The sequence below is a fragment of the Anomaloglossus baeobatrachus genome, chromosome 1 (assembly GCF_048569485.1).
Source record: "Anomaloglossus baeobatrachus isolate aAnoBae1 chromosome 1, aAnoBae1.hap1, whole genome shotgun sequence".
NCBI lineage: Eukaryota > Metazoa > Chordata > Amphibia > Anura > Aromobatidae > Anomaloglossus > Anomaloglossus baeobatrachus.
In genome coordinates this window covers 254159007-254178857 of record NC_134353.1, presented here as the reverse complement: position 1 = coordinate 254178857, position 19851 = coordinate 254159007, and the positions used below count along the sequence as shown (strand labels likewise).

Here is a 19851-nt window from a genome sequence, read left to right as displayed (position 1 = left end):
AGCTGCAATATGAGAGTTTTCACATCCAAATCGGAGAAAGGGTTTAGGAATCATAGCTCTGTAATGCATAGCCTCCTCTTTTTCAAGGGACCAAAGTAATTGGACAAGGGACTCTAAGGGCTGCAATTAACTCTGAAGGCGTCTCCCTCGTTAACCTGTAATCAATGAAGTAGTTAAAAGGTCTGGGGTTGATTACAGGTGTGTGGTTTTGCATTTGGAAGCTGTTGCTGTGACCAGACAACATGCGGTCTAAGGAACTCTCAATTGAGGTGAAGCAGAACATCCTGAGGCTGAAAAAAAAGAAAAAATCCATCAGAGAGATAGCAGACATGCTTGGAGTAGCAAAATCAACAGTCGGGTACATTCTGAGAAAAAAGGAATTGACTGGTGAGCTTGGGAACTCAAAAAGGCCTGGGCGTCCACGGATGACAACAGTGGTGGATGATCGCCGCATACTTTCTTTGGTGAAGAAGAACCCGTTCACAACATCAACTGAAGTCCAGAACACTCTCAGTGAAGTAGGTGTATCTGTCTCTAAGTCAACAGTAAAGAGAAGACTCCATGAAAGTAAATACAAAGGGTTCATATCTAGATGCAAACCATTCATCAATTCCAAAAATAGACAGGCCAGAGTTAAATTTGCTGAAAAACACCTCATGAAGCCAGCTCAGTTCTGGAAAAGTATTCTATGGACAGATGAGACAAAGATCAACCTGTACCAGAATGATGGGAAGAAAAAAGTTTGGAGAAGAAAGGGAACGGCACATGATCCAAGGCACACCACATCCTCTGTAAAACATGGTGGAGGCAACGTGATGGCATGGGCATGCATGGCTTTCAATGGCACTGGGTCACTTGTGTTTATTGATGACATAACAGCAGACAAGAGTAGCCGGATGAATTCTGAAGTGTCCCGGGATATACTTTCAGCCCAGATTCAGCCAAATGCCGCAAAGTTGATCGGACGGCGCTTCATAGTACAGATGGACAATGACCCCAAGCATACAGCCAAAGCTACCCAGTAGTTCATGAGTGTAAAAAAGTGGAACATTCTGCAATGGCCAGTCAATCACCAGATCTTAACCCAATTGAGCATGCATTTCACTTGCTCAAATCCAGACTTAAGACGGAAAGACCCACAAACAAGCAAGACCTGAAGGCTGCGGCTGTAACGGCCTGGCAAAGCATTAAGAAGGAAGAAACCCAGCGTTTGGTGATGTCCATGGGTTCCAGACTTAAGGCAGTGATTGCCTCCAAAGGATTCGTAACAAAATATTGAAAATAAAAATATTTTGTTTGGGTTTGGTTTATTTGTCCAATTACTTTTGACCTCCTAAAATGTGGAGTGTTTGTAAAGAAATGTGTACAATTCCTACAATTTCTATCAGATATTTTTGTTCAAACCTTCAAATTAAACATTACAATCTGCACTTGAATTCTGTTGTAGAGGTTTCATTTCAAATCCAATGTGGTGGCATGCAGAGCCCAACTCGCGAAAATTGTGTCACTGTCCAAATATTTCTGGACCTAACTGTATATATATATATATATATATATATGTACTTTTTTCAAATCATGGCGGTGAGAGTGTGGAAGGTTTGAGCGGTAGAGATGGAGCCTGGACGGAGTCTCAAGGGGGCCTAAAAATTTTGCCAGTATGGGTCCCTGAAATTCTTAGTGGCCGCCCTGTGGTACAGCCTAGTCATCAGAAAGTATCTCAAACTGACCTAGATATTTTAGACATTTCATTGCCATGGATAGTTTGTAGAACTGAGGCATCACCAACTCTTTTCTTAATCCAGAGTTCATAGCCAATTTTACTATACAGCAGAAGCATCAGCGTTAGTGGCAGGAGAAACAGGATCACTAGAATGAAGGTTGTGTAGACTTGCTGGTGGACGTGGCTGTTCCATTTCTCCAGGCAGCATACATACTCTTTTTCATACAAAAAGTCATATTTAATCTGAAATATAACAATATAAACCAAGTTAGAGATTACTTTAAAGAAACATTTGAATTATTTGAGCCGTTTAATTTACCACTGCAAACAGTAATAATACATATCTCTCTTTGCTTTAGACTGGCTTCCCACATACTGTAGTGTTTTGCACTGCCACACAGCAAAATCACACACGTTTTACTGTCAATTAGCTTTGATTTGCAATGCAATTTTCAACATTGTAGTTTTTAAATATTTTTTTCGCAACATAACCAATTGAATTCACATTGCATTATAACTGCAATGTATGGTGAAATATTTACAGGTTTACTACACAGAACCAAGTCTGGACTGGTAATCTAGCACAACGGGCATTTGCCTGCAGGGCCACGATGGAAATGCGCATTGGGGGCTGCCGCACGGCGCCTGCTCATCCAGCTGCCGGCCCTTTTAAGACTGCGGTATACCTGTGCGCACGGCAGCAGCCTATGTCAGAGCACGTGTGCACAGGGATCTATGCTGGAGTCTTAAAGGGCTAGCGGCCCACTATGCCGTTAAGTGCCACTGGCCATTTAGGTATGTGCGCACTCGCTCTGACATGGACTGCCACAGCGTACACACACAGAAAAAGGCCGCCACAGAACCCCCAAAGCTCTTTCTATCTGACACTGGCCAATCCCAGGGTCAGAACGTCTTTTTAGGGATGGATAGTTGCCCTTTCCTCAACAGTCCTAAGGATCCCAGTCTTCTGCTGCCCAACGAGTCTAGTTCTGCACAAAACCATTCAGCTCTGCACCCTCCACCATCTGGGTGAGTTTCAATATGGCAACTATTTTCATGAGCATGCAACATTGGCAGTATATCCTATAATATTTATATAAACTACTGGATGTACATTATATACAAGTGCATCTCAATAAATTAGAATATCATCAAAAAGTTAATTTATTTCAATAATTCAATACAAAAAGTGAAACACATTAAATATATAGAAAAAAAGAGGACAGAATAAGAGTATAGTGCAAATTATTCAAATTTAATGAAAAGAACTGGTCAGGATGGCCCTATGTGTGATTTAATCCTTGAGTTGCTCCGCTTTGTCCTTACCCACAACTTTTTTGTTTAAGGATGTACACTATCTGCAGCAGCGTGGCACTGCTGTTATGATCCGGAACCATGGAAGACCACCACAAATCATTGGCAAAAAGTGACAAGAGCATTGGCAACTAATCTGGCCGCCATCCTCTTACTAACCATCACAACTAGAAGTAGCCGAGGGGGGAACTAACATCCTGAGCACCGCGAACCCAGCCGGAGAACTAACTATCCTAAAGGTAGGAAAGATGAATAACTCTCTGCCTCAGAAAATAGACAAGAATAGCTAGCCCCCACATTCAAAGACTGCGGTGATATAGGAAAAACACAATACACAGGTAGATGACAGGATTAGCAAAAGGTGAGGCCCCCGCTGACTAAAATAGGAAAGGACAGGAAAGGGACTGATGGTGGCCAGAGAAAAACCCTGCAAAATACCAACTTCCTGATAGTACAAAAAGGCCCTCAGATCGCACGATCTGAACTCCGTCCTATACCAGGTGCCCTTGTCATACCAATGAACAGAAAACAAGAATCACAACAAAGTCAACAAGCCACAAACACATGGACCCAAAGGAGCTATACTCCACACAGAACTGCAGGGAGTTCCCCTACAAGCCACTGAGGGGAAAAATCCCTGCAAGCGAATAAACTGAAAATAACCACAGCAAATGACAAACCAAGATAAACAAAAGAACCAGACAATAAATAAAGAGCAAGCACTTATCTGGGGAAGATGTGGTGTAGAGCAGGATTAAGCAGGCTGGAGATACAAAGAACAACTGACATCCGGCAACAGCCTGCGATCAGATCAGGATTTAAATAAGCAGAGAGTTAGCAAAGGAAACACCCACTGCACAACACACCTGGTCCAAGTCCAAACCATTCCTGGCCACCAGAGGGAGCCTCCCAGCAGCCAAAACATAACTAACATTCACAACACACTGCCATGGGCGCAGCCTGTGCGCCCTCGTACGCAAACCTTTTCCTGGGGTACTGGGAGAGGGGTTTGCTGTGCGATGGGGACGAGCTGGCCGATTCCCATGTGCAGTGCTGGCTGCGATACATAGATGATTTGTTTATTTTGTGGGCGGGTAAAACAGAGCAACTCGACTATTTCATGGGCCGAATAGGCGTGAACGCATTTAACATCAGGTTAACTTATAAGAGCAGCGCTACACATCTGGATTTTCTTGATCTTGATATTGAATTCGATGACAATGGGGTTTTGCAGACGGATGTTTTTTGCAAAAAGACTTCAGTTAACTCATTTAACGCATTTCCTCCTTCACATCTACTGATGGACAATGCAGTTATGATATCCGACACTATATATCATGCGGAATCACTAATGTGGTATATTATGCCACATGTGACTGCCGCATGATATATATTGGTCTTACCAGCAGAGAATTGCGTAAACGTGTGAGGAAGCATGTGAGGGACATTGCTGCGGCCCGGACAGTGGTTGATGTACCCACTTTAAAGACCCTTCCTCGTCACTTTCGGGCTCTCCATGATTGTGACCCTACGTCCCTGAAAATTCTGGGCGTTGATATCATTCATGGGGGTGCGAGGGGTGGGAATGTACTTAAAATTCTTGCCCAGCATGAAACACGCTGGATTTATATGTTAGGAACATTGTCCCCCAAGGGGTTAAATGAACATCTTAGCTTTGCGCCCTTTTTGCGATAGATGTCGTTTCCTTCTGTGTCCTATGGTACCTTGTGCCTTGTTTTTAATTATTTATTTTATATTTTTAATTTTTCAGATATATACATATTTCTGGCACCTTTTGGAACTTCAATTACATTCATGTGGCACTATTGGATTATGGATTTGAAATTTACCGATAGCAAGTTGTTATTTACAATGGGGACTCCTTATCAAATAAACTGATGAAAATTCTATATTTCTTATTATCTGATGTGTTCCCTTTCTGTGATAGCATTATTGTATTTCTTCATGATCCACCTGACCACCCTCCGCCCTCCTTCTTCCTTACTGCGTGGCTGCACTTCCGGGTGTACTGGTCTGGCGTCCCCGGCATTATTATCGTCTCTGCGCATGCACGGGAGTTGGGTGACGCGTCCCCGCTCTCGCGCTTGCACTCATTTCATCGATGGGCATTTATTGCTGGGGACGTTCCAGAGCCCGGGGCCTGTATGGTGCATCCATTCTGACGCGGGCGTGGGAGTGGTAAGGGCGGCTCGACGGCATTTTTAAAAGCATGGTCTTTTCACTGTATTCCATCTTCTTCTCCCTGATGAAATGGTCTAATCTGTGAAAGATCGTGAAACGTACGTTGGGGTCCTTGTCTCCGGGGGACCACTCTGCTGCTTTCCTTGGACCGCTTTTTATGACCGTGGGTATGTCATTATGACCACCACACCATTATGTTACTCATGGTCCTTCCTTTCATCTGCTCTCTGTCTCTAATTGGTCAGAGGTCTTTTGTAATAGTGTTATGTTGATGTGTTTACAGTTTGACTCATAACAAATTTTTCTGCAGCTAGGGCTATGTGCAATATCAGAGCTATAGAATTGGTATTTATCCAATATAATACATCAGGCAATTTGCAATTTTGAGTATTATTTCAATGGAGTTAGGATTAGATATTACTAATAATTTCCTATCAATTCTCCATATCTTACTCTATTTTGTGATGTTCCTTTTTGCTCTGACTGCGCTCAGACCTGCTGGCATTTGTATTGTATTTTACTCTCATGTTTTGTGACACATGTAATAGCTCTTACATATAGGCCCTTGGAATGTGCTCCTGATCTATTTTCTGTACCAGTTCTCTCCATTAAATTTGAATAATTTGCACTATACTCTTGTTCTGTCCTGCTTTTTTTCTATATATGCTTTGAGTTTGCAATGTAGGTTTAATGTTTTTCTTCCCCTACTCTCTAATTTTGGATATCTGCATATTAACATATTAAATATAGTTATTACAAACAAAGGGATCTATTTCAAGTGTTTATTTCTGTTACTATTGATGATTATGGCTTTCAGCCAATGAAAACCTAAAAGACATTATCTCAGAAAATTAGAATAATTACCACAAAACACCTGCGAAGGCTTCCTAAGCTTTTAAAATGGTCCCTTAGTCTGGTTTAGTAGGCTACACAATCATGGGAAAGACTGCTGACTTAACAGATGTCCAGAAGGCAGTCAACACACTCCACAAGGAGGGTAAGCCACAAAAGGTCATTGCTAAAGAAGCTGGCTGTTCACAGAGTGCTGTATCCAAGCATATTAATGGAAAGTTGAGTGGAAGAAAAAAGTATGGTAGAAAAAGGTGCACAAGTAACCAGGATAACCACAGCTTTGAGAGGATTGTTAAGAAAGGCCATTCAAAAATTTGGGGGAGAATCACAAGGAAAAGACTACTGCTGGAGATAGCGCTTTAAGAGCCACCACACACAGACGTATCCAGGACATGGGCTACAACTGTCAAATTCCTTGTGTCAGCCACTTATGACCAATAGACAATGCTTGAAACGTCTTACCTGGGCCAAGGAGAAAAAGAACTGGACTATTGCTCAGTGGTCCAAGGTGTTTTTTTTAGATTGAAGTAAATATTGCATTTCATTTGAAATCAAGGTTCCAGAGTCTTTAGGAAGAGCGAAGAGGCCACAATCCAAGCTGCTTGAGGTCTAGTGTGAAGATTCCACAATCAATGATGGTTTGGGGAGCCATGTCATCTGCGGGTGTAGCGCCACTGTTTTTTATTAAGACCAAGGTCAGCGCAGCCGCTTACCACGAAATTTTCCTTCTGCCGACAAGCTTTTTGATGATGGAAATTTCATTTTCCAACAGAACCTGGCACCTGTCCACACTGACAAAAGTACCAATACCTAATTTAATAACCACAGTATCATTGTGTTTGATTGGTCAGCAAACTTGCCATTTTAAATGCTTAGGAAGCCTTTGCAGGTGTTTTGTGGCAATAATTCTAATTTTAATTAATTCTGATTTTCATATCTCTTATTTTTATCTATCGCTATTTCTCTATATATCTATATTTTATCTATGTTTCCATATCTATCTTTATCTAGATAGATAAATAGATAGAATAGATCTACAGAAAGAAAAAGATGTACACTAGATCAAAAGTTGCATAGACAGATAATAGATAGATATGATCAGGGTTGGACTGGCCCACCGGAGGATTCTTAGATGGGCCCAGGCACTGGCACCTGCTGGCAGGACCAACAACAGGGCATTACTGCCCTTACTTATGGGGCACGGTGAAAAGAGGGACCTGACCAGAGCACTTATTTCCCTTTATTAAGCTCCTCAGCAGCTACAGGCGCCTCACATGCAAATTAGAGCGCATGTGCGTCATTCTGTGGCCCAGCATGCAGTAGTGTGATGAGGTAATCAAGCTGTTATCTCATCACACTGCTGCAGGTAATGCAGAGCCGCGGAGTTAGTGTGGACGTGGCAGCTGGTAGGAAAAGGTAAGCACTTCATGAGCTGAAGACAGGAGTGAGCCGATCACCCGGGTGGTGGGGAGGCCCTCCGACCCCAGTCCTTCCTTTGATTCAGCTGGATGTGCATTCGAGGGCGCACCACATGAAGTGGGAGCCACGGAGGGTGAGTGAAATGTTTTTTGTTTTTTTCTGGTGAACATATATACCAGGAAGAGCCCAAGGGAGGACATATCTACTAAGAGCAGGACATATATATTAGGAGGGGCCTAGGAAGGGAACATATATACAAGTAGGAAGACATATATACCATGAAGGGGACAAATAAACCAGGATAGGGATATACAGTATATAGCAGTAGGGGGACATATATACCAGAAAGAGCCCAGGAGGACTCCTATACACCAAGAGTGGGACATATGTACCAGGAAGGGCCCAAGAGACAGACATATATACCATAAGGGGAACATATACAACAGGAGCGGCCTAGGAAGGGGACATATATACCAAGAGGAGGACATATATACCAGAAAGGGACCAAATAAAACAGAATATGAACATATATACCAGGAGGGGCCCAGGAAAAGGATATATTTACCAGGAGGAGGACATATATACCAGAAAGGGGTCAAATAAACCAGGATTGGGACATATCTACTAGGAGGGGTACATATATATCATGAGAGGACATATATACAAGCAAGATGTGCCACATTATTCAAATAGCGAGCAATGCTGTGACACAGTTTATGTATTCTGTGGCAGAGTTTCTCTTATTTCTTCTACTTTTAGTCTATTGAAATTTAGCTGATTATTAATAATTCTTCAATGTGTTGTGAAATTTGTATATGTGAGCACGAAATAAATGAGAGTGTAGGGGTTGGACTTCACCCTGTACTGGTTATGCTATGTATTCTATTTTTAATACCAGTTGTATTGCATATGTTAATATGAGAATGCTACTACCTAGGTGCAGATTCCAGATGCAGCAGATCCAGGACTGTCACCAGTGTGTGCCACCTAATGGTTGGGTTGGGATAGCAGCAGAGTGGGGCAGGATAGAGTAAAGAGGGGAGTGACAGATGTGGGATGGAGGACAGAAGGGAAGGCTCGAGAGGGAACGAGTGGAGAATTGGGTTCAAGTGGAAGAAGACAGCCTCAGTGCTAGGGCCAGGGAACCCGGGAGAAACCTCAAGAGGCCTGGAGCCTACAGCTCACCCTGGCGGGCTTAGAGAGTCATCAGGGCCCAGTATCAGACGTAGGAGTGAAGAATAGGGGGAAAGGTGTCACAGACCCCGGAGCTTGAGGACAAGGTCCAAGATAGTGGGGGACAGGTCAAAGAGCAATACCCCAGACAAAGAATTGTAAAGAAGGTCATATCTGTCATAAGTAACGGTGTGTAGAATAAAAGTGAACAATTCTGGTTGGCTAAGTAAACTCCAGTGTAGCGTGTGTTACTGTGTATGATGACTGTCAGCGTCATAAGTGTCATACACCCCACCCGAAGTCACCTGGTGAGACTTCAAGAGTCAGAGAGACAAAGCATCTTTTGGACCTCTTTAGGTACTAGCACCTTGACTTGACATGTTAGTTCCTCCTGATATTCTAAATCTTTGCTTCTGGAAGAGTTAATAAAATGCTAACAACAGTAGTCACATGGCAGATTCCTAATGACTGACATATCTACAACTAATCTGCCCCATGTGAACACATAATTGTGGAATATTATATAGAATAAAATATTACCTCCAGTTTTTGTACATGCCACAGTGGAAAGCCCACAAGTGCTGCTGTTAGCCACACAATACCTGAAAAACAGATATATAATAAAACTTTGCATAGTTTACTTGTATACCAATAATATCCAATCTATCAGCAATACCTCCACTTTAGATTTGTTTTACTTCAAGATATATTGCATTTCTAGTGCTATACCCTGAACCCGCAGCTGATAATCCATTTTTAGACCTTAGACTACAAATAACTCAAAACTAAACAATTCACTCATCTCAACTTTTTTGGAAGTGGAAGCTTTGAACAGTAGCCAGATAATAATTTATTAATAGATGTATATTAAATTGGTTACCTAGCATAGTAAATGCTCTTCGGTTGGTGTACTGCCATTTCATTCTTAGAGGATGTATGATTCCCTGGTGTCTTTCTACAGCAATGCATGTCATTGTGAGAACCTCTGTAACAATGGCTGTAGACTGGACAAATGGGACCATTTTGCATGCAAAGGCACCTGTGAAATGATCAAGAAAGAGCAAAATAATGTATGTTACAATTGCATGAAAGCATTCTGCTCCAATAAAAGAGAAATTAATACATTTGATCCCCTTGATATCTTGAGGTGATCTTGACAAGTAAATTAGTCCAAGCTACAGTTTCAGCTATTATGGCCTCAATTCTTAGGGGTACTTTGCACACTACGACATTGCAGGTGCGATGTCGGTGGGGTCAAATTAAAAGTGACGCACATCCGGCATCGCAGGCGACATCGTAGTGTGTAAAGCCTAGATGATACGATTAACGAGCGCAAAAGCGTCGTAATCGTATCATTGGTGTAGCGTCACCGTAATCCATAATTACGCTGACGCGACGTTCCGATGTTATTCCTCGTTCCTGCGGCAGCACACATCGCTGTGTGTGAAGCCGCAGGAGCAAGGAACATCTACCGGCGTCACCGCGGCTCCCGTAGGATATGTGGAAGGAAGGAGGTGGGCGGGATGTTTACATCCCGCTCATCTCCGCCCCTCCGCTCCTATTGGCCGCCTGCCGTGTGACATCGCAGTGACGCCGTATGACCCGCCCCCTTAATAAGGAGGCGGGTCGCCGGCCAGAGAGACGTCCCAGGACAGGTGAGTCCATGTGAAGCTGCCGTAGCAATAATGTTCGCTACGGCAGCTATCACAAGGATATCGCAGCTGCGACGGGGGCGGGGACTATCGCGCTCGGCATCGCAGCATCGCCTTGCAATGTCGCAGCGTGCAAAGTACCCCTTAGACACGTCACAAGAACAAAACATTTGTGGAACTTGGCTGCAACTTCTGTTTTGTGACTAGATTACAGCTGTGATTCTGCCACTAAAGTAACAAAGTTGTATGCAGATCAAAGTTATATGAGACTTGCCTTGAAGTCCATAGGAAGCATGTAGGTGCAACTTGCCACCAGCAGCAGAAAATGTGAAAATATTCATGGTTGTGGGACATCATAGGAAATCATTAGATGCAAAGTCAGACTGGAACACTGCAATCTCAGGCTACTAGCTTAATAGTGATCTCAGTCAGTCTTTGCCTTAGAGGGCACCTGTCATGTCCCCAAATGTTTGTGTCTCCCCTATGTCCTCATAGACTGTAAGCTTACGAACACGGCCCTCCTCCTGGTATCTTAATTTTGTTATTTTGTATTGTCTCATATTGTCTGTACATGTCCCCTCTTAATTGTAAAGCGCTGCGGAATATGTTGGCGCTATAGAAATATAACTTATTATTATATAAATGTTATTAATCTGCAGTAACAGTTTCCAAGCTTCTTCACATGTCTGCTTAAAAATCGAATGTGGCACATTCCATTTTGATCAGCTGTGTGTACATATGTGTCATCTATGTGCCATTCATGTGTGCGCGTGCGTCGTCTGTGTCATCCGTGTGCCGTCCATGTGTCAATCCATTTACCGTCTGTGTGCGTGTGTGTGCCGTCTGTGTGTCACCCATGTGCCATCAGTGTATACGTGTGTACACGTGTGCCATCCATGTGTCATGCATGTGCCTCACATGTGTGCTGTCCGTGTGTCATCAATGTGCTTTCCATGTGTACATGGGTCCCATCCATGTGTCATCCTTGTGCCATCAGTGTGCATGAGTGTGCCGTCCGTCTGTCGTCCATGTGCTGTACATGTGTGTGCTATCCGTGTGTCATCCATGTGAAGTCTGTGTGACAACTGTCTGACACATGCAGGAAAAGAATGCATAACACTGATATGAATTGTTTCTATTTGTGAAAGTTGTTCATAGCTAGATCAATAGATAGATGGATAGATAGATGTAAAATCTATTTATCTTTCTATTAGCCAAATAAATAAATAATTAAAGAAGTTGTCCAGTTACCAAAACTGTTTTTTTTTTATGATAAATCTTGCTAATATGTGCCCCTCAACACATCTATTATGTTTTTTCAGCAAAATTAGGTTTTATTGTTCACTAGCAGCACACGCTCATTGCTGGCTCCAGCTCTGATCGGGTTAATCTCTCCTCTGACTTCCTGTGTTCAGTTTGTGGCGCCCCTGACCTGGTCAGGCACCACTGAGTACTGCACCCATGCTGGGGACAGTACAAACAGGTAATCCAGAAGGCTGACCGAGGTGTGACTACACAGGCGCATAGTGATCAGGTCTCACACATGTACCTTTGAGAGGACCCCTGGGGATCCCAGGAGGGGGCAAAGCCTTCACCTCCACTTGAGGAGTGGAGGGGGCGAAGCCTCCATCTCCACTCAAGGGGTGTGGTAGAGAGCCTGGTTGCTAGGTGGCGTAGGCAGGCACAAGGGGAAAAGAGAAGGAGGAGTAAACAGTCTGAAGCAGAGTGTGGAGGAGTGAGGAGCATGGAAGTGGAGCTCAGACAGGAGCAGCAGTGCAGGTCCCACGAGTGAGCCAGTTTAGTGTGCAGTCCAGGGAGAGCAGACGTCAGGAGCAGACCCCTGGAGCTGTTGCAGTCTAACAGCGTCCGCGCAGTGACTACCGACGGGGGAGAACGGTCACCTGGTAGTGCTGCCCGAACCCCACACACAGCTGGAGAGAGAGCCGCGTAGTGGAAAGTACGGAGACTGTCAGGGAGTACCAGGCCCAAACGGGCGGCAGATCCCGGTGCGGGGATAGATCCACCTTTCCTTGCTAAACCTGCCGGTGTGGGGCCCTCAAAGCCCACGCCACAACACCCCAAAAGCCGCAGCCACGTAGCCACAGTTAGGGCCCATAGTTCACAGGAGGCAAGCAGCTGGAGTGATCTGGTCCAGGCGACAAGCAAACGGCAAACAAACGAGGGGAGCAGTTACTTCCCTGGGTGACCCCCATAGGGACTAAAAGTCGGGGTTACCACAAACCACAGAAGGGCTAAGGAAGGCGAGTCGGTAGCCACCCTCATCAGTCAGCCTGAAGGATACCTGGTTCCAGCCTGGTTCATCCCAGCTACGCCCGGGTTACTCACTCTGCCACCTTCTGTGAGTAAAACCCCTGAAAGACATTCTGCTTGTGTGGAGTTATTCTGCGCCTTGTGGTTCTACACACCTACACAGGGCCCTGGGGCTTGCCTCACTCTCAGGAGGCTATTACAACTGGCTGCACCCACCATCAGCCCCAGGCATCCCTTAACCTGCAGTGGCGGTCCCCACTGACCGCAATTCTGAGAGTGGCGTCACGACAATCCTAAAAGAAGATCTCCTCCTACCTGTGACAAGATCCAGCCGAGTGGAGTCCCTGAAGGTAATGCACCGACACTGCACTTGTGGGGCTTCACATCTGGCGTCACGAACAGGATAAGGACTAGACCTGTCCAGACAGGTGACCATGTGCCTGGGCGGTCCGCTTGGAAAATTGGAAGCGCCGCCATATTGCCACCATGAAAAGCGCGCTGAAAAACAACAGCAGCCCGCGCTGGGAGAAGTTACCGCCCACGAAGAGGTGTGGCTACCCAGAGATCCCCTGCAGAGTCCTGACCTCGCAAGTGATGAGAGCGGAGGCGTTCAGAGACGTCGGGACAGAAAGGGAGCCAGAAGCCTGCTGCTGGAAGAGGCAGAGCAGAAACTGAAGAGCCTGCAACTGGAGGCAGCGACGAGTCCACTGCTGGGAAATCGTGCAGAAGAAGGCGCAGAGGAAATGGCGTCTGAACGCAGAGACCCAGAGCCAGGCTCCGCTGCCTGGTGGTATCGGGAGCTTGCCCAGTTCTGCGACCGACTGGAGACCCGGGTCGTAGAGCAGATCAGAGAGGAACGCACGGAGCTTCTGGAGATGGCTTCAGCGGTTCAGGCCTATGAGAGGGGAACCGCACGACGAGTGCCAGACCGGACGGCGACGACTCAGACCCCGATGATACCACCGATGGGTGAGTCCAGTGTTGCCCCTGTCAGCGCGAGTGCCCCGACCCCTGCTGCCACGCCCGCGGTCCCTGAAGAGGCGCCCGGCGCGGCGACGCTGAACCAGGCTGCAGCCACGCCAGGTGCGGCCCGCCAGGACCAGGCCGCCGCAGCGATGCCCTGCCCGGCCCGCCAAGCCCAGGCCGCCGCAGCGATGCCCTGCCCGGCCCGCAAAGATCCGGCTGCCACCGCGACCCTCATCCATGCCGCGGGTGTGACGCTGACCCAGGCCGCCGCCATGCTAGGCCCGGCCCGCCAAGACCCCACCGCAGCAGCGACGCTCGTCCGCGCCGCAAGTGAGGTGCTGAACCAGGCCGCAGCCACGTCAGGTGCGGCCCGCCAAGCCCAGATCGCTGCAGCGACGCCCAGTCCAGCCTGCACAGATCCCATCGCAGCTGCGACGCCAATTCAGGCCGCCGCAGCGATGCCCTGCCCGGCCCGCCAAGAACCGGCCGCAGTAGCGATGCCCGCTAAGACTCCAGCTGCGACCCTGATTGAAACTGCAACGCTGATCCAGGCCGCCGCCATGCAGGGCGCGGCCCGCCAAGACCAGGCCGCTGCCATGTCAGGCGCGGCCCGCCAAGACAAGAATGTACCACTGTTTACCCCGGCCTGCAAGGCCAGAGCAGACACCGCTCCCCAGTCTAAGGAAGTCCCTGCTAGGAAGTCCCTGATAGGAGAGGACCCCGCATACTGGAAGCTGAAGGCTGACTTAGAGGCCCAGTTCCCACAGGAGATGGTGGATCGGTATCTGCTCCCTCCGGACACCCCCAGGAGGATTCCGGCAATATCCACGTCAAAGAGTCCCCCGCCCGGGCCTGCTGATGACCACCCATCCCCGGCGCTGCCACAACAGGAGTGCTCTGAAGAACTAAGGGGGAGGGGAGGCCAGGAAGCTGAGAAGCTGACCCCAGAGCCATCAGCAGTGGATGCAGCGCCAGTCCAAGAGCCAGAGATGCTGCCGTACTCCCGCTGGGATGAAGAGGGCCCGACATCCTCCGCTGAGGAAGATTTGCCCAGATACCACACCTGGGAGCCTGCAGGCAGTGAAGTAACAGCCCAGCAGAATCCAGCCCGTAGGACACGGCGCCGTAGCAGAACCAAGCTTTCCCCTGCACCGCAGTCTCCAGAGCAGAAAAACGAAGTCATGGCCAGAGACTTGGAAGAGAAACGGTTCCTGAGAAGGGCCAAATCCCAGGTCAGAGGCCCACTTTGTCGTGGAGTTGTGGAGGATTTCAGTTTGAAGAGTGGATATGGCTTCATAGTAGCTCCTGGTATGAAGGAAGGCATCTTTGTTAACAGAAGAGACGTTAGAGCCCATTTGCCCAGAGGACATCCAGGAAGGAACCTACGCACAGGAGATTCAGTGGAATTCACCATGCACCAAGGAGAAAGAGGATGGTATGCATTGGATGTTACACCATGTTCCAGAAATCCCTACAGTGAACCTGCTGTCTCAACAGAAAAAGAAACAGATACAGAACAAGAAACAGATGTAGAAGAAGAAGGAAAAGACAGAGATGGAGAAAGCAACAGGTGCCGCAGCCCTACAGGCCCAAGCCCTGGTGAAGAGGAATCTATGTAGAGAAAAGTAAAGTACAGCAAGTTACCAGTTTGACAAGTTTTGAAAAGTTTGCAACGTTAAAGTTTAAGCATGTGCCCACATGAACTAATGTGAGAAACCCATGAACCTTAAGGCTATGAACTGGCTATAGCCACAAACTCTCGCAGTGTAAATAGTTACCCCAGAGGTACCACCACCAGAGCCAGCCTGTTTAGGGGCTTGGCTCACCTGCAACCAGGGAGCACGTCCGTTTATGGGGCCTTGGCTCGCCTGCAACCAGGGAGCATGCCTGTTTATGGGGCCTGGCTCTCCACCACAAAGAGGGTACCTGGTCAGCACCAACTGTGAAGGCCGCCTCTGGATCCTGCCAGAAGTGGCTGAAGGCGCGGCTTCACCAGGCCAGGTATACCCTGAAACCACCAGACCATGAAAGCCGCCTCTACATCCTGCCAGAAGTGGCTGAAGGCGCGGCCAACGGGAGAGGCAGATTGGAGGAAAGGTCTGGGGAAGTGGATGGCCCAGACCTGGTTACGAACAGAAACCGGTGACCTGCCTCCTAAAAGGGTTTAGGGTGGGTTAACGGACTTGTGGGTGGAGGGTGGTGATGTATGGTACCTGGTGGTTTTAAAAGTTTTACCATGTTTTATGCATTTTAAAATGTTGTCTTGCAGCCCGAGGACGTGCTGGTGATAACTAAGGGGGAATGTGGCGCCCTTGACCTGGTCAGGCACCACTGAGTACTGCACCCATGCTGGGGACAGTACAAACAGGTAATCCAGAAGGCTGACCGAGGTGTGACTACACAGGCGCATAGTGATCAGGTCTCACACATGTACCTTTGAGAGGACCCCTGGGGATCCCAGGAGGGGGCAAAGCCTTCACCTCCACTTGAGGAGTGGAGGGGGCGAAGCCTCCATCTCCACTCAAGGGGTGTGGTAGAGAGCCTGGTTGCTAGGTGGCGTAGGCAGGCACAAGGGGAAAAGAGAAGGAGGAGTAAACAGTCTGAAGCAGAGTGTGGAGGAGTGAGGAGCATGGAAGTGGAGCTCAGACAGGAGCAGCAGTGCAGGTCCCACGAGTGAGCCAGTTTAGTGTGCAGTCCAGGGAGAGCAGACGTCAGGAGCAGACCCCTGGAGCTGTTGCAGTCTAACAGCGTCCGCGCAGTGACTACCGACGGGGGAAAACGGTCACCTGGTAGTGCTGCCCGAACCCCACACACAGCTGGAGAGAGAGCCGCGTAGTGGAAAGTACGGAGACTGTCAGGGAGTACCAGGCCCAAACGGGCGGCAGATCCCGGTGCGGGGATAGATCCACCTTTCCTTGCTAAACCTGCCGGTGTGGGGCCCTCAAAGCCCACGCCACAACACCCCAAAAGCCGCAGCCACGTAGCCACAGTTAGGGCCCATAGTTCACAGGAGGCAAGCAGCTGGAGTGATCTGGTCCAGGCGACAAGCAAACGGCAAACAAACGAGGGGAGCAGTTACTTCCCTGGGTGACCCCCATAGGGACTAAAAGTCGGGGTTACCACAAACCACAGAAGGGCTAAGGAAGGCGAGTCGGTAGCCACCCTCATCAGTCAGCCTGAAGGATACCTGGTTCCAGCCTGGTTCATCCCAGCTACGCCCGGGTTACTCACTCTGCCACCTTCTGTGAGTAAAACCCCTGAAAGACATTCTGCTTGTGTGGAGTTATTCTGCGCCTTGTGGTTCTACACACCTACACAGGGCCCTGGGGCTTGCCTCACTCTCAGGAGGCTATTACAACTGGCTGCACCCACCATCAGCCCCAGGCATCCCTTAACCCGCAGTGGCGGTCCCCACTGACCGCAATTCTGAGAGTGGCGTCACGACAATCCTAAAAGAAGATCTCCTACCTGTGACAAGATCCAGCCGAGTGGAGTCCCTGAAGGTAATGCACCGACACTGCACTTGTGGGGCTTCACAAGTTCCTACAAGTTCCAGAATTCTTTGTGGCTCTAGGGCGGTGTCTAGCTTATCTAACACACCCCCCTCAGCTCTCCACCCAAAAGCCTCCTCCCTGCCTCTTCCCTGTGTGGATGAGAGAAATCACACAGAGACATCCGAAGCTGCCAGCTCTGCACAGCCAGGGGAAGAAAGTGTGTGTGTATTTGTGCGTGAGTGTGTTTTTTTGAGTGTTTGTGCGTGAGTGTGTGTACAGAAATTATGATTATTAGCCTGCGCAACATGTGAAAAAAATAATTGGGGGAAAAAAAGTGAGGTGGTGATGAGATTGCTTTTTTCCCTCTTGCCTAGTCTGTGTGTCGTCCATATCAGCCGCAAACCGCATATGACCGGATCCTGTGGATTAAATGTGCAGCGCATGCAACCGTTATTGTACCGGATCCTTCTGCAGCGGGACTTTATCGGCCGGCGCTGGAGTCAGCTGACTCCTGATCTCACAGCCCGCACACGCTGCAATGGCTGCAGGTGGGCTCATTCACATGACCGTTCTGTTTGTCCTGGTCAGTTCCTGTTTTTTTGCGGAGCCACAGACAGGACCATCTTTTCAATGTCTTTTGTGTAGGATCGGATGGTACGCAGTAGCACTTCCATGTGCATCCGATCCTACAAAAAAAACCACATCGGATGCGGTATCTCCGCTCCGTTATTATGGAACATGTCCTATTCTGTTCTGTAATAACGAACCGTGACTCAATACAAGTCAATGGGTCCACAAAATTCACGGAAGCAACACAGCAGCACTTCCATGTGACTTCCGTTGGGTGCCCGTGCAGTCAGTGTCCCGCTCCAGCCCCAGCCCGCTCAGCAGTGTCAGCAGCGGCCCACACTGCAGTGTCAGCAGCCGCGGGGATGACAAGCACTACCGTCAGGAGGTTAGTAAGTTCATTACCTACGGTGATGAAGTCCTGCCCTCCTGACGTCAGCGGTCGTCACTGCCTTCTATGCCCGCCGCTTGTCACATCACCTCTCGCTGTCGACCCGAGACTGTGACTAGTGGTAACGTCACAGGCCGCTCGTGATACTTTGTTTGTGAAGGCAGCGGTCATTGAACTCGGTGACAGCGCTGCTGTCAGGAGTTCAGCAATCATCGCAGGTAATATACCTCACTAACCTCCTGATAGCAGCACTTGTCATGCCCTGCAGTGACCTGGGCTGACCTATTGATGTTAGCTCAGGTCACTGCACGGCTCTCCCAGCAAATAGGGAACATTCTGTTCTTCATTGACTGGGACATTGACTATGGTATGGATCATCGTGGGACCCCCTTGTATTACACCAGACCTGGATTTGTTTTTATTTCTAATAAATTGGTGAAAGAGGGAATGTGTTGGGGAGTGTTTTTTTCAAATAAAAATGTGTTTGTTGTCTATTTTTTATTTTTTTTTTTTATTACTGCCTGGGTTTGTGATGTCGGGTATCTGATACACGCCTGACATCACTAACTCCAGGGCTTGATGCCAGGTGACATTACACATCTGGTATTAACCCCATATATTACCCCGTTTGCCACCGCACCAGGGCAACGGGATGAGCTGGCGCGAAGCACCAGGATTGGCACATCTAATGGATGCGCTACTTCTGGGGCGGCTGCAGCCTGCTATTTTTAGGCTGGGGAACCTCCCTAGTCTGAGAATACCAGACCACAGCTGTCCGCTTTACCTTGGCTGGTGATCCAATTTCGGGGGACCCCGTGTTTTTTGTTTTAAATTATTTAGTTAATTTAAAATAACACTGTGGGGGGGCCTCTGTTTTGGATTACCAGCCAAGGTGAAGCTGCCAGCTGTGGTTTGCAGGCTGCAGCCGTTTGCTTTACCCTAGCTGGCTACAAAAGATAGGGGGACCGCATGTCATTATTTTTTTATTTATTTATTTTTTGGCTAAATACAAGACTAAGCACCTTAGTGCCACATGACAGTCACAAAAGGGTGCCAGCTTAGAATATGCAGGGGGGTAGGACATTATATATGTCTTTCTTATCTATCTATCTATCCAGCCTTCCATTCATTCATTCATTCATTCATCCCTCTATTCCTCTGTCTCTATATCTATCTATCCATCTCTATATCTACTCATCTATTTATCTATCTTGCTGCTTCCGTTTTTTGCGGTCCGCAAAAAAACCCGGAAGGCACGCAGATGTCACACGGATGCCACTAGGATGCATCCGTGAAACAAAAGGACCATTTTTTGTGGCCCGCAAAAACGGAACGGTCATGTGAATGTAGCCTTAACAGCAGTCGCTGCCTGCTGCCGATCACATGTGACCATGTGCGGGCTGTGTGTGCGGGCTGTTTGTACAGGAGTTCAGCTGAGTTCATATCAGCTGACTCAAGTGTCGGCCGATCAGGCTGGGGCCACACGGGGATTACTGCGATCCCCTCGCATTACACTCGGCTCACGCTCAGTACAGCAGAGCTGAGTGTCATGCGTGTGTCCCTGCGACTGAGGTCCGACTCTGCGAGCAGACCTCAGCAGCGGGTGCGGACCGGCACTCGAGGGGTGGGCCAGCACTGAGGAGGGGTGGGAGGGATTTCTCTCCCTCTCTCATCCATAGTCCACCGATGTACCGCAAGTGCAGTGCGATTTTTCTCTCACCACATACACTTGAATGGGTAAAAGAGAGAGTCTTGCATTACAGTTGTAGCATGCTGTGATTGTTTTCTCGGTCCAATTAGGGCTGAGAAAATAATCGCTCATGTGCGCTG

At 47.9% G+C, this 19851-nt stretch overlaps 1 protein-coding gene across 1 annotated transcript in view; it reads right to left on the bottom strand.

Moving 5' to 3' along the window:
* The window catches only part of QRFPR (pyroglutamylated RFamide peptide receptor), a 248931-nt gene that overhangs the window by 98735 nt on the left and 130345 nt on the right, over positions 1-19851 (bottom strand). The window contains exons 2-4 of the mRNA XM_075336325.1: positions 9561-9719; positions 9221-9282; positions 1728-1963 (exon numbers count right to left, since the gene is read on the bottom strand). Of these exons, the coding sequence (XP_075192440.1) occupies positions 1728-1963; positions 9221-9282; positions 9561-9719 (457 nt within the window). The remainder of the gene's footprint in view (positions 1-1727; positions 1964-9220; positions 9283-9560; positions 9720-19851) is intronic.